This window comes from Crocodylus siamensis, chromosome 4 (assembly GCF_052110815.1).
Source record: "Crocodylus siamensis isolate JL-2025a chromosome 4, ASM5211081v1, whole genome shotgun sequence".
NCBI classification, from domain to species: Eukaryota; Metazoa; Chordata; order Crocodylia; family Crocodylidae; genus Crocodylus; species Crocodylus siamensis.
Window position 1 is genome coordinate 101,919,008 of NC_143398.1, and position 15,312 is coordinate 101,934,319.

Below are 15,312 nucleotides of genomic sequence, written 5' to 3' on the forward strand. Positions count from 1 at the left end.
AAGCAGTATGGGTTTTAAAAATAAATATATTTTCTATTGTTGCAAGTGTGCGGTTTTTCGTTTGTTTTCTGTGGTATCTTCTACTGAACCAATTCTATAGCTGGAAGAGAGCTCTGTAGCCCAAAGCACCCTTCCTCCAGTCCGGCACATTTATAGTAATGCTCTTAAATGTTACCATTTCAGAACTGCCAGCACACTCAGAATTTTGCAGTCCTTTCTCATCCAAACTGCAAACAGTCAGACTCAAGTTATACAAGTTTTGAATGTCTCCATGGCAGCTGTCTCTTGTTTCTTTGACCCTAACTTAAATCTACACGGAGCGCTTGCTTAATTTCTCCCTCTTTCTTCCATTCATTCTTGCCTGTACTAATTTATCATGTGCTCAGAGAAATCCTTTGGCATGTAGTCTTGTTAACTTTTTTTTCCTTTTAAAACAGATTTACGAACACCTGTCTTCACATTACTCCAAACAAGCAGGGAACCATAAGCAAACACCTTGCATATGTTTAAGCCATCTGTGTTATAGCATATTTAACACACACATTTTTCATTCTTGCAGCATTGTTAGGTACGTCTGTATGTATATTTACTGACATCAAGGCGGCTTTGATTTTTTTTCAGCATACAGAGAGACTTGGATGCTGAAGCTGAAGCCATGAGGGTGTCCCAGCAGGACTTGCTTTCTGTTAGTGAGTCTGTTTATACTCCGGATTCTGATGTAACTTCACCAGCTATCAACAGAAACCTCATCCAGAAAGCTGGCTACCTTAATCTTAGAAAGTAAGGAGGAATGAGAACAGTGCTTTTTTTTTTTTTTCTTGTTTGACTGCTGGCTAATTTCCACATTGCTTTTACCTTACCAACTCGTTGGGAACATTTTCAAAAAGCACTCAAGTGATTTAGGAGCCTAATTCTCACTAAAAATCAAAAGGTTTGAGGCTTCTGTATCACTTGGGCAATTCTATATTTAGGCTCTTAAATGCCCAAGTCATGTTTGAAAATGGGATTTAGGAGTCTAAGCCACTTAGGCCAGCATTTCTCAACTGTGGGTTGCATTCAAAATTGGGTTGTGAGAATATATGAAAGGGCTGTGAACAAACTTTAAAAATAAATCCACAAACTTTAGAAGGAGAAAAACATGGGAAACAGTGGCTTTTGTCTTGCTGGCTGTCAGAGTTCCAGCCTGCAAGGAGCTGCTTGGAGCCCCCCCAACCCCAACCTCCCCCCTGCACCTGCCCCATACACTCACCCCTTGCCCCACACACACAGGGGCTGAGGCCTGAGGGCAGCAGGTTGGGAGTGCGCTGGGTCAGGACTGGCCATTAATGTTTACAAATGGGTTCTGCTACAAAAAAGGTTAACCACTGATTTAGGCTTTTTTTTAAAAATGTTGCCTGGTGTCCCTAAGTGAGTTTTCCTTTCCCTGGATTTCCCTAATAGGTGTAATTCATGCATGTGATGGGGATAAAAATAAAATGTAATGTTTAAGCTTTTTAGTTCATTCAAGTTTCATAGGCTGGGGTCAGGGTGTTCCCTATTTTCAGGGACAAGACATCTCCTTACAAAGAGGAACTGGGTTTTTTGTATTTGATATGAATTTTAGGGCTTTGCCAGTAAGCTTCCCTATTACACTGACAGTTTTATGGACAATGTAAGTACATAACATTGAATATATATATATAATATGAAAACTTACTTCACAGACCTCTCATTGACTTCAGCATACAGAACAGAAGGAAAGTTGCTTGTGATCCAACTATGTTTTGTTTCACCCTACTTAACTGGCAATTCATTTCTATTTAATTCAAACAGTCACTGATATTTTATCTAGTTTTAAAGGTGTATTATGGACTTCTGTTGAGGTATAACAGCAATGTAAAGGGTGGGTTACAGTGTCACAAAAATGACTCCATAGCCATGTAGAAGATATCTTCAATGAATGGCTCTGCTTGTAGAACTATTTTTATAAGAACATATGTCCCATTTATGCTGAAAGTTCTGCTGCTGCAGCCCATCCCTGAATTACTTCATAATAAAGTACTATAAAATCTTGTGGTGCCCATCTGTGTTATTTGGGCATTAACATATTCACTTAGGGAATACTGCGGATGATGATACCATTTAGAGACTTGGGACACTCATCCCTTGCTTCTGTTTAAACCTCCAGGTTGAGTCAGGGAGTAGTCTTCTGAGAGTAGTGCCTTTGACAGCTGTTGAAATTTGGATTAGAAGTTACAGAATCCTTTGCTTAAAGTAGCATTGCTCAGCAGAACATACTCAAAATGTCAGGAGGGAAATGGGGGTCAAATCCATGCATTTAAAATCAGGGCTTGTATTCAGACAGAGTACATTCAAAGTGCACAGCCTCAGGACTGAAAAAAGGCCATGCATTTACCCCAGATCAGTGGGAACAGTGCTCTTTTAACACACAATGTTACACAGTGCTGTGGATTCCCAGACTGACTCACCCCTGCCATTTTCAAAGTTTCTAATAGTTTTGAAATGACTGTTAGAAGCCTTGAAAGTGAGGGGAGCTAGTCAGTTTTAGGACCTCTGCTAGCATAGCATTAATAGTGCTGTGTCCCTAAGGAGCATTGCTTACAGCAGGGTCACTGCTAGTTTCAAAACCAACAAGCTTGTGCCATTTTCAGGACTTCCCATAGGTTCTAGGTAGCTAGTAGAAGACTTGACAAGGAGGGGAGAGAACAGCTGTGAAACTAAATAGCTCCAGACTTGAAGGCTAATAGCAGCCCTTCAACAGCTGCTTCCCTTTCCTGTTTCTGGTATAGTTAAACAAAGTAAAATTAGTTAAAAGGCGAGTTACAGTTAGTGGGAAGTTAATTTTACACTGTTAAATAGCATAAAGCAGAGATTAAAGATTCTATGCTTTTATTTAAGGAGTTGATGCACTTGTTGCACTGTACACAGCAGGCAGCCAACTGGGACAGGCATTGTGTTATACAGTTAAGCAAATTCCACACTAATCCTATGGGCATATGAGTGGAGAGTACATTGTATTCACTCCATGCTAACGAGTCTTACTACCGTGTGTTCTCTGTAGTAAAACAGGCCTGGTGACTACAACCTGGGACAGACTGTATTTCTTCACCCAAGGTGGTAACCTGATGTGCCAGCCCAGGGGGGCAGTAGCTGGAGGACTGATTCAGGACTTGGATAACTGCTCCGTAATGGCAGTAGACTGTGAGGACAGACGATATTGCTTTCAAATCACTACTCCTACAGGAAAATCGTATGTGTCACAGGTTTTCCACTAGAGAATAAGCCATAGCAACTCAATCAGATAGGGTTCCAGAATGCATGACTGATATGCTAACAGTTTGGTAGGGGGAGCCATGCTAACTGAGCTGGGTTGCCAGCTCCCATCATAATTTTAAGAAAAGGCTTTTACTTTTACATTTAAAACTGGTGCCCGTGCTGCATACATGATAAATGCTGTCATTTAGGTGCAGTTTATTCATGCGGTTTCTCTCAACTAGCAGATAAAAAGGCACCATTTGGTGGTCTGTACCTTGGGTTTAGAGTTAATGGGCCTGAGTGCTAATGCAAGCTTGAACACAAAACATTTGTATTTTAGGGGCATCACTCTTCAAGCAGAAAGCAAGAAAGAATATGAGGAGGTAAAATATTCCCCTGCTTCACCTTTTTCCTCTTCTACATCAGGCAGTTTGGAGAGCTCAGTTTCTTTTTTCTCCCTTACAGTGGATCTCTGCAATCAACAACATCTCCAGGCAGATCTATCTCTCGGATAATCCAGAGGTGGGCACTTGCTTGTTTTAAACTGCTCTTTCAAATTTGCTGTTCTGGTGGAGCACAGAACCCATAGCATTTCTGTAAGGGGGAAATTGTATTTTATTTTCTTAGGCTGTTGCAATCAAGTTAAATCAGACAGCCCTGCAGGCAGTGACCCCCATCACCAGCTTTGGGAAAAAACAGGAAATGCGGTGTTCCAGGTAACATTTTTGCTTTCAGTGTTGCACACTCAGTCAGACTTCACTTAGAGGCCAATAGACATATCGGGGAGCAACTATTACCCCAGGTGCTGTAAGGTAGTCCATGAGAGTCCCAGCATAGTTAATGGGACTCAGTAATCTTTTTGTCTATGCAGCTTGTGAGGTCAAGGCTCTGCTCAATTCCTGCGGGGAGGTCTTTCCCTGGTTAATTTGTTCTCAAAGTTACAGTTTCGTAAAGAGGAAAGTAAAGTAAAATTGAAGGAACTCCATGACACTCATGAATAAGGCCCTACCAAATTCACAGTGGAAGAGGGCTGCGCTGCAGCTCCTTTAATCTTGCAGATGCCCCTGCACACCTCCACCACCACTGATTGGTGGAGGGGCCTCTTTTGCAGCTCACTCCCAGTAGGCAGGGAAGTGAAAACCATGGTTTTAAACATTGCACCATTTTTGCCTCCCCACTGCCAATTGGTCAAAGGGCCCAGGAGCCCTTCTGCTTGCTGTTGACTGGCAGGGAGGCAAAAACAGTGCTATGTTTAAAATGGCATTTTTTGCTTCCCTGCCAATCGGGTGAGCTGCAAGTGGGGCCCCTCCACCAGCTGGCAGTGGTGGGGCACATGGGGGAACTTGCAAGATTAAAGGAGCCACAGTGCAGCCCACTTCTGCTGTGAATTTGATAAGACCCTACCCATGAGGTTCCCTGCCACTCACTCAGACAGGGGCAAATGCACCAATTATGGGAAATGTAGCTCAACCAGGGGTATTAGCCTGTTGGAAAAAATAGGGAGCATTCTTACACCAAACTACAATTTTCATGAGGCACTGCACCACAGGAGGGCAGTGCCATTGGTAAGGTTATTCCTTAAGTCAGTGTAAGTATGCAGCAGCCATGCTTCATCATCTCTGTGTGTGTATTGTTTACACACCACACATTCCTCTGCCATGAAAATCACTATGCAAAAATCTCCATGCAAAATCATAACCTTGTTTATGAAACAGATGCAGTCCCTGGTCTGCCAGGTCTCTGGGTCACAGACTGCTTTGTTTATGCATTTATGTCTAGCGCAGTAGGATTCTGGTATCCGGTTGAGGGTTCTTTGGTGCTACCCAACACTCTTAAAAACATTTTTAGTTTCTATACAGTATCTGAAATCAATGCTAGTCCATATAGTCTGAAACAAGCAGAAGTTCTCTTGCCAGATAATTATTTGGTAAGACTGTCTTGGTTGTTAAACCATCACTCCTTAAATAGAGGCTGTAAAGCACTGAGTAATATAATGCTCAAACTAAAACAAAACTTTTTTTTACAAAACCCTATTTTCCCTTTCTTTTCTTGCTGCCAGCTTCCTCACCACCAATTCTTCAGTCTCTACGACTGGGAACTAGAGACTCTGAGTTTATGCTCTGTCCCTAAAAGGCAGTGCACAAAATAAAACAAGGAAAAAATCAAGTCACTGGCAGTTTCTAAAATGCATGGAAAAATGCTCTATGAACTCTGTGTAAACTTTCATTAGGACATTTGAAAGCCTGGGTTGTTCCTACCTAAACCTTTAAATCTTTCATTTTTTTCTTACTTAATATCGCCCTCCCATTAAACACCAGTTCCTTCCAGTTTTCTATCATTCCTGCAAGGCACTGGGAATGTCTATTAAATACAATTCCCTTCCCATTTTGTTCCGAATATGGGAATTTTACTTTGACCATGGTTTTCCACTACAAAGGTTGATTTATCTGAAGGAAAATCTCTGCATCTAATCTAGTTATAGTGGGAAAAGTGAGTTTTGTTACATTGCATTAGTCAACTCTGCATAAGTTACTACATAGTCTACAAAGAGGCATTATAGGAATGAAAGTTATCAAGCAGTCTGCCACCGAAATGAACAGTAAAAGCATCAGACACGAAAGTGGTAGTTGGTTTCTGCTTTTAGATTTCCTACAATTGCAGATTCCAGTCTCTTACGAATTCTTTGAATCAAAGAAGAACAGTTGCATAATGCACATCGTTTGTTCCTGGATAGCGTACTGTAACAAGCCAGCAGCTAAGAACGTAGTGGTTTTCATTATTACATACCATTATGTTTTAATATTTTAGGGTTTTTATCCTGTTTTTTATTGTAAACCACTTTGAGCTTTTTCTGGGGAGACTGGCCTATAACTCACACACACATACACTTATGGTTCCTTACTGTCTGGAACTTCAGACAGGCAGCTCCACTTCTTCTGGGTCTCTTATTTGAGCAGGCATGGTTCTGACAGTAGCCAGTAGAGGGTAGTAGTGCATGCACACAGCACCCAATTAATTGCAATAACTTCAGCAAAAGCAAACATGACAGCTCATGTAGAGTTTTTACTCATAACATAGCAACATTTACTTTTTTCTCTCAGGGATATTGGTTATGAGGAATGAGAGAGATTCAGTTAAAGCTTCAAGAACATGTTAGTATTACAGCACACTTACTAGGGATTCTGAATATAGATTAAATTACCATGTCAGATTTGGCGTTATCCTGGCTCCCTTTCGAAGTCAGCTCACATTTTCATTTGAAATTTTGGTCCATTTCAATTTTAGACAGAATGTGAAGAATATTGAAAATGACAAGATCATTTCCAATGAACCAAGTAACATGCAAGATTGCACACAGTTAATTGCTCCTGGAACACCAATCCAGTTTGACATCGTCCTTCCTGCAACCGAATTCCTGGACCAAAACAGAGGTGGCAAGTAAGCTCAGAGAACTTTCACCACTTTGATAAAATGACTGGAGAAGAAATAGCTCCTCCCTTTACAAGCATTAATGTTCAGTCATCAAACCAGTCATTAGAACTGTCGTATAATCACGTGCTGATGCTCTAAGCACTTATTTAATTGGCTAATTTTAATTTTTTTAAATCCATTACAGGCGCACAAACCCCTTTGGAGAATCTGAAGATGGCAAGAAAGATGAGGAGGAAGGCAAGTACTTCATTGGAGCTTTAGTTTTTATCACTGCCATAGGTTTAAGACAGCCTTCTTTTCACTCCTCAGTAAAAGCCCCATGCATTCTGGAGTAGTAGCAACAGCCCTATAATTAAAGCTAAAACTAGCTTCCTCTAGCAAGCCTGTCCTCTCAACATCCTCACCCCATATATGTTGCTCCTTGACAATGTTGCCTCTCATCCAAGAGTAATTTTATTTCCTTGGAGGTTTTTGGGGGAGGAGGGGATACAGGTGAGCAAAGACTATTAAAATAATTCCTGTTGACTTCTAAAATAATTGTTTTGGTGCATCTGAATGGGATGGGAGACAGAAACTCCATCGTAAGTGCAGTAGAACAGCCCTTTTTCACCAAGCACTTCAGCACCCACAAGCTAACCCATGCGTTTTGAAGTGCTGTGCCTCCTGCAGGGGGGGATCTAAGATAGGATTAATGGTGCAAAACAGAGGTTGTTCAAGCAATACAGATGGCTCCTTCCCAAAACGGTGATATGACATAAACAGCTTTACAGTTCTGGAGTTGTTTTGAACAAACCTGGATTCAAACTATGTTCTTGCTTCTCAGATTGGTATTGGCCACTGAAGGCTAACTACAGGTACACTGCCGCTTTGGGGAAGTGCTACACACCAAAATGGAAAGTAAAAATCAGATACAATACATGGCTCCAGCCATATATTTCCTAAGGGGAAGTCAGCGGTGCATGTACCATTTTGTTGTAAGGCAGAATACTTGCAGAAAATCTATCATCCAAAAGACTGAATAGCTTGATGAGGCATGTCATGGCCCCTGGAACCAGAACAGCAGCTGTGGACTGCCTTTAGCAGCTTTCTACAAGTCTGCGTTGTGCATGCTAGCTTCTCACACTCAGCAGGGGCTCCTAAAAATTTTGCTCTGGGACCAACTGCTGGTTTAGGAGCTAATATTTCAAAGTGCTCTTAAAACCACAGACCGACAAATCTTTAGAAGCATCGTCAAAGAAAACAGCATTAAATAAATACATGGAAGATGAAAGACATTGGCAGCACTAAGGGAACATAATCATGCTGCATGCACTTACCAAAGATATAGACTGACAGCTTCTCCTACTGTAGCCCTGTGTTGTGTGCCTGGAGTGCTCCACATCGTTCAGAAGGTTGAGTCTGGTAACGTCTGCCAGAGATGGGGCAGGTCACCACTGAAAGGCAGAGCTAAGGTTGCCTTCACTCTGCCTCCTGGCTTTCAAAGGTTTGAGTAGTAGCATGCTTTGCAGTCTGTCAAATTGTGAGGCATTGTTAGCCAAGCTCAATTTTACATCAAAATTTTGGGACAGAAAATACTAGCAAAACTATTTTGTAGGCTGTGAGATAACTTTGCAATAGCAGCCTTTTGGCTTCAGAAGGTTTGCATTGAACAGTAGTAGGCAAGAGAAGTGAGACAGTAACATGTTAAAAATAGGGAGGACACCAGAAGCTGCTACTGGCATTAGCAACTGCATCCTGTATTAGGCCCCTTGACTGCACCCACCCAAAAATACTTCCTTTATACGTGCCTCCCTGGAATCCTACCAAGAGCTGGAGACTTTCCAGGTGAGTTGTGGGGACCTTAGTTTGTCAGCTGTGTACGACAGGGACTGTCCCTGCTGTATTTGCTTGTACACCAGTTTGTAGAATGGACCCTAAACCAATTAAGGCTTACAGGGGCTACTGTATAATATGTCAGAAAGAACAGATGGAGATGGGTACTTCTAAATGCTTCCATATAAGTGGAATATGTGATAAAGCTGGGGTTTTTAACCTTTTTGGGTCCGTGTAACTCTGAACGCATGCGACCTTCTACTCTCTGCATCCAACTGGGCAGGCAGCGCTTGTGCAGGATGGTGCAGGGTGGTGCTCAGTCCCTGCCTGCGTGTACCCCCTAGGACTTTCTCAAGTAGCTCTGGGGGTACACATACCCCTGGTTGACAACCCATGTCTTTCTTTTTTCTAAGATGCTGAGAGGAGAGAGAGCGAGACAGCAAAGAAAAGAGTCTTGAAAAGTGGAAAATGGATTTCACATCAAGATTTAGAATCAAGAACTAGCTTGATTCAGTTTCTGAAATGCTGTTCTTTTATCACATTTTTTCTTTTCAAGATTAGTCCAATTAATGACCAAACACAGCAGAGTTGGGGCAAGGTGGAACAGAGGAGTGTATTATTACAGAAGGTCACAACTGGACACTAAGTTAGACAAAAATTTCTAAGGATTTCGAACAGCTCTAATTATTGTTGGCCTTGCACGCAATCTGAGCATTCTTGACAAATGAGGTCACCCTAAAATCTGGGAATCGGGGAGTGCGTTTGAAGAGAAAGTGATGTGTAAGGCACACATCCCCCAAGTTATGAATGAAATGTTTATTGTAGTTTTTTGACCCCCCCCCCAACAATTTATGGTTAGAAAGGGGAAAAAAAAAAAAAAAAAAAATCAACAATCAGGCATCCAGTAATGATGAACATTATGCATAAAGCCATGTAGTTAAAACAACCATTCCTTGTCTTGCAGATTCACTGTTGAAACAGATGTTTGTAGTCCGGTTTTTAGGATCTATGGCTGTTAAATCAGACAGCACAAATGAGGTGATTTATGAAGCTATGAGACAAGTGTTGGCTGCTCGTGCCATTCATAACATCTTCCGTACGACTGAATCCCACCTCATGGTCACAAGCAAGAATCTAAGGTAAAGTAAAATTCTTACCACATTTTGAATCTCTAGGGCTAAAATGGGAAGGAAAGTGCCTATCTGCTGGTGTCAGATAGGGTGTTTTTAGAAAACAGCCTCCATTTCCCAACAGAAGAGGGCATTTGTAACAGCAGAATTCAGTAGCTGAAAGTCCCACTGTTATAGGCAAACATCATTCCAGGTTTTAATTAAAAACTAGTTGTACCATAACAACACAAGAGTTTATGGCGAGTGCACAGTTGAATATTCCCTTTTAAGACAGAGCAGTGGGGACCTGAGCACTTTGCTCCTCTTCAGTGATTACAGAAGGTTTTGTAATAGAGGACTCGATGATCTCCCGAGGTCCCTTCCAGCCCTAATGTCTATGAAATCTATGAAAATGGCTCCACAGAAGTTTGAGATAAATGATTTCTCCTCAGAAGCAGGTCCCATCTCCTGGAGCTCACTCTTCTAGAGAGCCCCAGCTCATATTCAAGTGGTTCATTTCTTGCCACACCATAGTCAGAAACTACATTCCAGGTTGACACATGTCCTACCCAGGCTTTGAGGACACAACAATGCTGTACATTTTTCTAAACGTGGTAGCAAAGCAATCTAGAAAGAATGGTTTCCACATAAATCCTCTTACCTCATTTTGACACACACTCACACAGGACATATGCTAAGAGACAGCACCTGTCCTGTTCTTAAAATGCTATCTTGACTCTACTGTGTTAAAGTAAAATGGTCAAATGAGTCACTCCGTTAAAGCTTTTAGTCAGGGAAGACAATATGCATGTCAGGTCCCCCACATGGAGAAAGTCTTTATTTTGGGTGCCCCTTACCAATTTGATACTGAGTATTTTCACGAACAAGCTTGTATAATATACACTTGGGCTGCTTCCATGTTACACCTACCATTATACAAGCAGCCCAGGCACAAGGACAAGGCACTGAACCAGGACTGGTGGAACAGAACTCCATTCCTGGCTTTACCACTCATCCACTGTGAGTGGTAAAGCAGGGCACCTCAGCTCTGTACATCCCCATCAGTAAGGTGTACAGCACCATGGGGCCTACTGCTAGAAGATACTGGAGAAGCATTTCACATTTCTTATCTACATTTTCTTATCATTGCAGGTTAATAGATCCTCAAACCCAGGTGACACGAACCAGTGTAAGTTATTCTTCCTTTGTTTTGATAGAGAAATTGCAGTCATCTATGTTTCTCTTTGATTTTCGCTTCCCTCTGTAACATTAAACATGTATTAGTTGAGCATTTTTTTAGTTCTGAAAATACTTTAATATGCTTTTTTCTAGTTTGAACTTGCCAGCGTGACACAGTTTGCTGCTCACCAGGAGAACAAGAGACTTATTGGTTTTGTGGTCCGCATTGCAGAAGCCCTAGGGGAAGAATCCATGAGTGCATATATTTTTGAAAGCAACACAGAAGGTGAAAAGGTATCTAGCATTTCATATTGTATTTTATAAAAATAATTAGTCCTCGCAGAAAGCCATCTTCTGGAAGCCTGTCAGGAGTAACTCAATTTCTTGGCGAATGAGAAAGGCTGACCTAACTCTAGGAAACGAGTTTATAGACAGCATATCAGCAAGTACAGCAGGAAGGACCATCTGAGCCTGCTGAATCTACCATCCAGCGATTTAGGGAAAAATCGGTCAGGCTGCTTGCAGACATTAAAAAAATAAAAATAAAAATGTGCTTTACCAGAAACAGCAGCATATTACAGATGCTGCAGAGCTGGGTCAAAGGATAGATCCGGCACTTCAGCAGGGCTTTTTGGTGCTTTTATCTAAAGCTGAGTCAACTGGCTATTAGATAAAAGTGCCAAAAAAGCCCCACTAAAGTGCACAATCTGTACAGAGGTTGGGCGAGCCAGATCCAACTAACGCACTGCCTCTTCTAGGCATATGCTGGGCTTGGCGTGGGAACGTGGCAAGTTTAAAGTAAAGCGCTGGGGTTTTGTTTTGTTTTTTTGTTTTGTTTTGGGTTTTTTTAAAGCATCTGCAAGCAGCGTCAGTGCCCAACCCCACCCCTAACAGAAACAAATGTGTCAGCTGGGTTGAAACAAGTACTTCTAAAGGAAGGCTGAATTTTTCAATATGTCAAAGCAGATAATAAAAGGGGAGAGCTGATGAATTCCCTTATCTCTCAGACCATAAGGCTTCTCAGAGAAACAGAATAAATGCAGACTATTACTGTAGCTAGCTACTGAGGGAGTTCACATGCAACCACGTGCTGTATGCAAGCACTAAAACAGAAGAGGAAGATAAGGATGAAAAGGAAATACCTGGTGTAGTCTTCCCTGTGTAAAAGTTATGCTGACTTAAAACTATTTTTACTTTCTAATGGAAAAAGTCCTGAGGCACAAATGGGCCAGATCCTTTTCAAAATTGCTTGAGACACTGAAAAAGCATTAAGACACCTTTTGTAATACAGCCTCATTTTAGCCTTATGGCTAAGCCCCCAAAGGTACCAAAAATGAAGAGAATTTATCCACATTTTGCACTAACAGTTTTACCAGAGCAGGATGGAATAGGAGCTCACTGGAGCACTTAACAGGTAAAATGGGATCTGGCCCTAAGTGTCTGTACAATCTTAAATGGTGAATTTGTACTGATATTTCATACAACGTAGGACAGATTTTACAAAAACGCTTTTACAAAAAACTAATTCCACATATTTCTTCTACAGATCTGTTACGCAATAAGTTTGGGAAAGGAAATTATTGAGGCTCAGAAGGTAGGAGTATACTTTTATTTGATTTCCATTGCAACCTTAATTTTAATGCTCATTCTTGAACTGCATGCAGAGTTTTGGCTGCACTGTTTGGGCACATGATACAAGGTTACACTGCATCTTCCACAGGAGGAGACATTGCTGTTGCCCTTAAACTCAGTCACTGGAAATGCAGTAATTTTCATGCAATTCTAATAGCCTGATTTGTGAAAAACCACAAATAATTCACCAGAGATATAAAAATGCAGCTAATTCAGCATAAGAAGATAATTCTTGAAAAGTTAAAAAGCCCCTTCAGTTGATGTCAAAGATGTACCTAAAAAATGAGAAAACTTGAGTTTTCCAGACCTGTTCTTTTCTGAAACCATCCGCAGCCTTTCATTTCTGGGTGAAGGAATAAGCTTGAAGTTCCTGACAGGAACAAGAATATTACCTAGCGGTGACTGTAGACTAGAAGCACCAAGTTGAAACAGTGAGTTTTTAAAAACACCGCTTCAATTTAGGGCCCTTTAAACCCGTGTCATGCATAAACCTGAACTTGCCTGCCTCTCTGGTGGCAGGGAGGGGAGAGTGAGCTGCTGGCAGGCAGAGCAGTCCCTGGGCTGCAGAGGGGGATGGTGCTTCCCTTTGCAGCAGCAGTGCCTCCCTTCCCCACCCCTTGCAGGCAGCACCCACCTGCAGGCACGCAACTCGGGTAGTCTTGGGGGGCACCGCAGCCACGGAGGGAAGCACCAGGCCCTCACACAGCTCAGGCAGGTAGGCTGGCTCCACAGGGAGGAAAAATAATTGGAAAAAAGATCAGGCCTGCCGCTTTTTTTTCCCCCCCCTTTAGGTGGAGCCTGCCTTCCCAGGCTGCTGCCGGCTGCCTGCACAGGCTTCCTGCACAGACAGCCCTTGAACTGCACAGAGCCCACTGCTTTGCTCTGTAGCTGTAGGGCAGCAAACAAACTCCTCAGAGTTTTTGTCTGCTGCGCCCCAAGTCACTAAAGACACATTATGCAGCCGAGTTTACTACAGCGGCTGGAATTATTGCACAATATGCTGCCGATGCGTGCAAACTCCAACACCATTAAAGTGGTGCAAAAGCATTAACCTGCTTTAAAGTGTCGTGTGCACATGCCCCTCATTTGGTCTGCACACAGCCTAAAATGCTAACACTTTAAAGCTTAAACCATAAAATAAAAAAAATTCACAACATGCCTGGATTTTCTGCACATTTCTGGCATTGCTGGAATGATAAAGCAAGTCTGAAACAAAAAACTGGTTCAGGAGTTTTCGCTGGGAAAAATGTTGATTCAGCAGATAAAGTGCCATTCTGTCAGAGAGAGATTAACACATTTTTACAGAAGTTGAGTTCTGCATACATTTTACTGCATTTTGAGTTTTATTGTAGTAATTATGGGAAAGAAAAGCAAATAAAAGGACATATTCTCAGGTATTTGTGAAAATAACTCATTTTAGTGCATGATTACTTAAGTCCTGACTTTAAAGGGTCCTTCTTCTGACCTGCTTGCAAATTTGAAGTGAAAAATCTCATTAGGCATAAATCACATTTTTCTTTTTATTACAAAGGCAAGGCTCCTCTATGTTGGATAAAGAGTAGCAAGAAAAAAATAATTCTGGAAGAATTAAATTCATAGAAAATGATATACAAAACTGAAAGATACTGCAGCCTGGTGAACTTTCTTCATTATTTCATTTTAGGATCCAGAAGCACTAGCTCAGTTAATGAGGTCCATGCCACTAACAAATGATGGAAAATTCATGCTATTGAATGACCAAGCCGAAGAAGATGGAACTGTATGTGAAGAGAGGGGGGAGGAGTCAGAAGCATAAACCCTTCACTCCTCATATTCTGGCTGAAAAGCGCAGGGGGCAGCAGCAGGAGTTGGGTGTGGTTTTTTTGCAAGAACCTCGTTTTACAATGTTTGTACATGTGTGGCTGTTTCTCCAGCCCAGAAGAGAGTGTGTGGTGTTATTTCAGCGGCGAGAGAGAGAGAATGTGTCAGTATTAGCTTCCTGATGCTGGAGATTAGCTAGGAAATCCCGACTATCAGTAGCCAAGGGTTAATGTCACATTACTTCAGATTTTTGGTCAAATTTTGAGGTACTGAGAATCCTGTCTTTACAGACTTCAGTGGGAGTTGTGAACACAGCCTCTGGTGCAGGGGACGGTGAAAAACATCACATTTCTTAGACATGTCCTGTCTTGATCATCAGTAATTTCCATAGTTTGCATGATGTGCATCTGAACTGAAGGTTAAAGAAATGCACTATTACTATATATTTTCAAATGAAGTTATTTTTAGTTTCTAGTGTACTTAAGTGTAACAAGAATTATCTTTTCTGCTAGTCTATTTACAAAACAAATTTCATAAACACTAAATTTTTCCTATTAATATAATCTATTTTTGTATTGCACCTAGAGCAAGCTTACAAAAATTTAAGTGCCTATTCACCTTTGTGGGGACCCATCTTATACATACTGTAATTAAGTAATGAATATAATGGTACTCGTGGATTTATTAGTTTAAGTATCATAAATATACAAAACATCATCCAGACATAGTCATGGAATTTACTTGTTTGTTTGTGGTTTTTTGTGCGTCTTTGTGTCTTTCTAAAGAAGTCACCGAGATTAACGGTCATATAGAGTCATGTAAGTTTGTACGCTTAACTTTATTAGCAATATTTTAAGTGTGACAGATTACACTTGTCTTTAATTAAAAAAACCAGCAGTAATAAAATGCTAGATTGCAAATTTCTGACATAGTGATTTTTTTTAAAACTGTTTAGTGCTTGAAATCAGACCCTTTTTATTTTGGTTAAGTCTAGTATCTTTCTCCGCTTTTAACTGAAACAAAGTTATTGCATAAAACTTGCTGGCATCATTTGGCCATTTTGTGTTGCAGTCAAGCAGCTAAATGACCTGTT

General features: G+C 41.2%; 2 protein-coding genes across 3 annotated transcripts in view; one reads left to right on the top strand and one right to left on the bottom strand.

The window, feature by feature from the left end:
• The window catches only part of APPL2 (adaptor protein, phosphotyrosine interacting with PH domain and leucine zipper 2), a 51,160-nt gene extending 36,205 nt beyond the window's left edge, over positions 1-14,955 (top strand). For both annotated transcript variants that reach the window (XM_090043177.1, XM_090043176.1), the window contains exons 10-21: positions 622-780; positions 3,062-3,250; positions 3,596-3,638; positions 3,721-3,777; positions 3,883-3,971; positions 6,541-6,693; positions 6,872-6,924; positions 9,464-9,638; positions 10,761-10,797; positions 10,941-11,081; positions 12,334-12,381; positions 14,083-14,955. In XM_090043177.1, coding sequence (XP_089899303.1) covers positions 622-780; positions 3,062-3,250; positions 3,596-3,638; positions 3,721-3,777; positions 3,883-3,971; positions 6,541-6,693; positions 6,872-6,924; positions 9,464-9,638; positions 10,761-10,797; positions 10,941-11,081; positions 12,334-12,381; positions 14,083-14,214 — 1,276 coding nt within the window. In that variant the 3' untranslated portion in view covers positions 14,215-14,955. The remainder of the gene's footprint in view (positions 1-621; positions 781-3,061; positions 3,251-3,595; positions 3,639-3,720; positions 3,778-3,882; positions 3,972-6,540; positions 6,694-6,871; positions 6,925-9,463; positions 9,639-10,760; positions 10,798-10,940; positions 11,082-12,333; positions 12,382-14,082) is intronic.
• The window catches only part of WASHC4 (WASH complex subunit 4), a 64,316-nt gene continuing 59,854 nt past the window's right edge, over positions 10,851-15,312 (bottom strand). The window contains exon 34 of the mRNA XM_090043172.1: positions 10,851-10,869. The gene's annotated coding sequence lies outside the window, so the exon portion shown is untranslated. The remainder of the gene's footprint in view (positions 10,870-15,312) is intronic.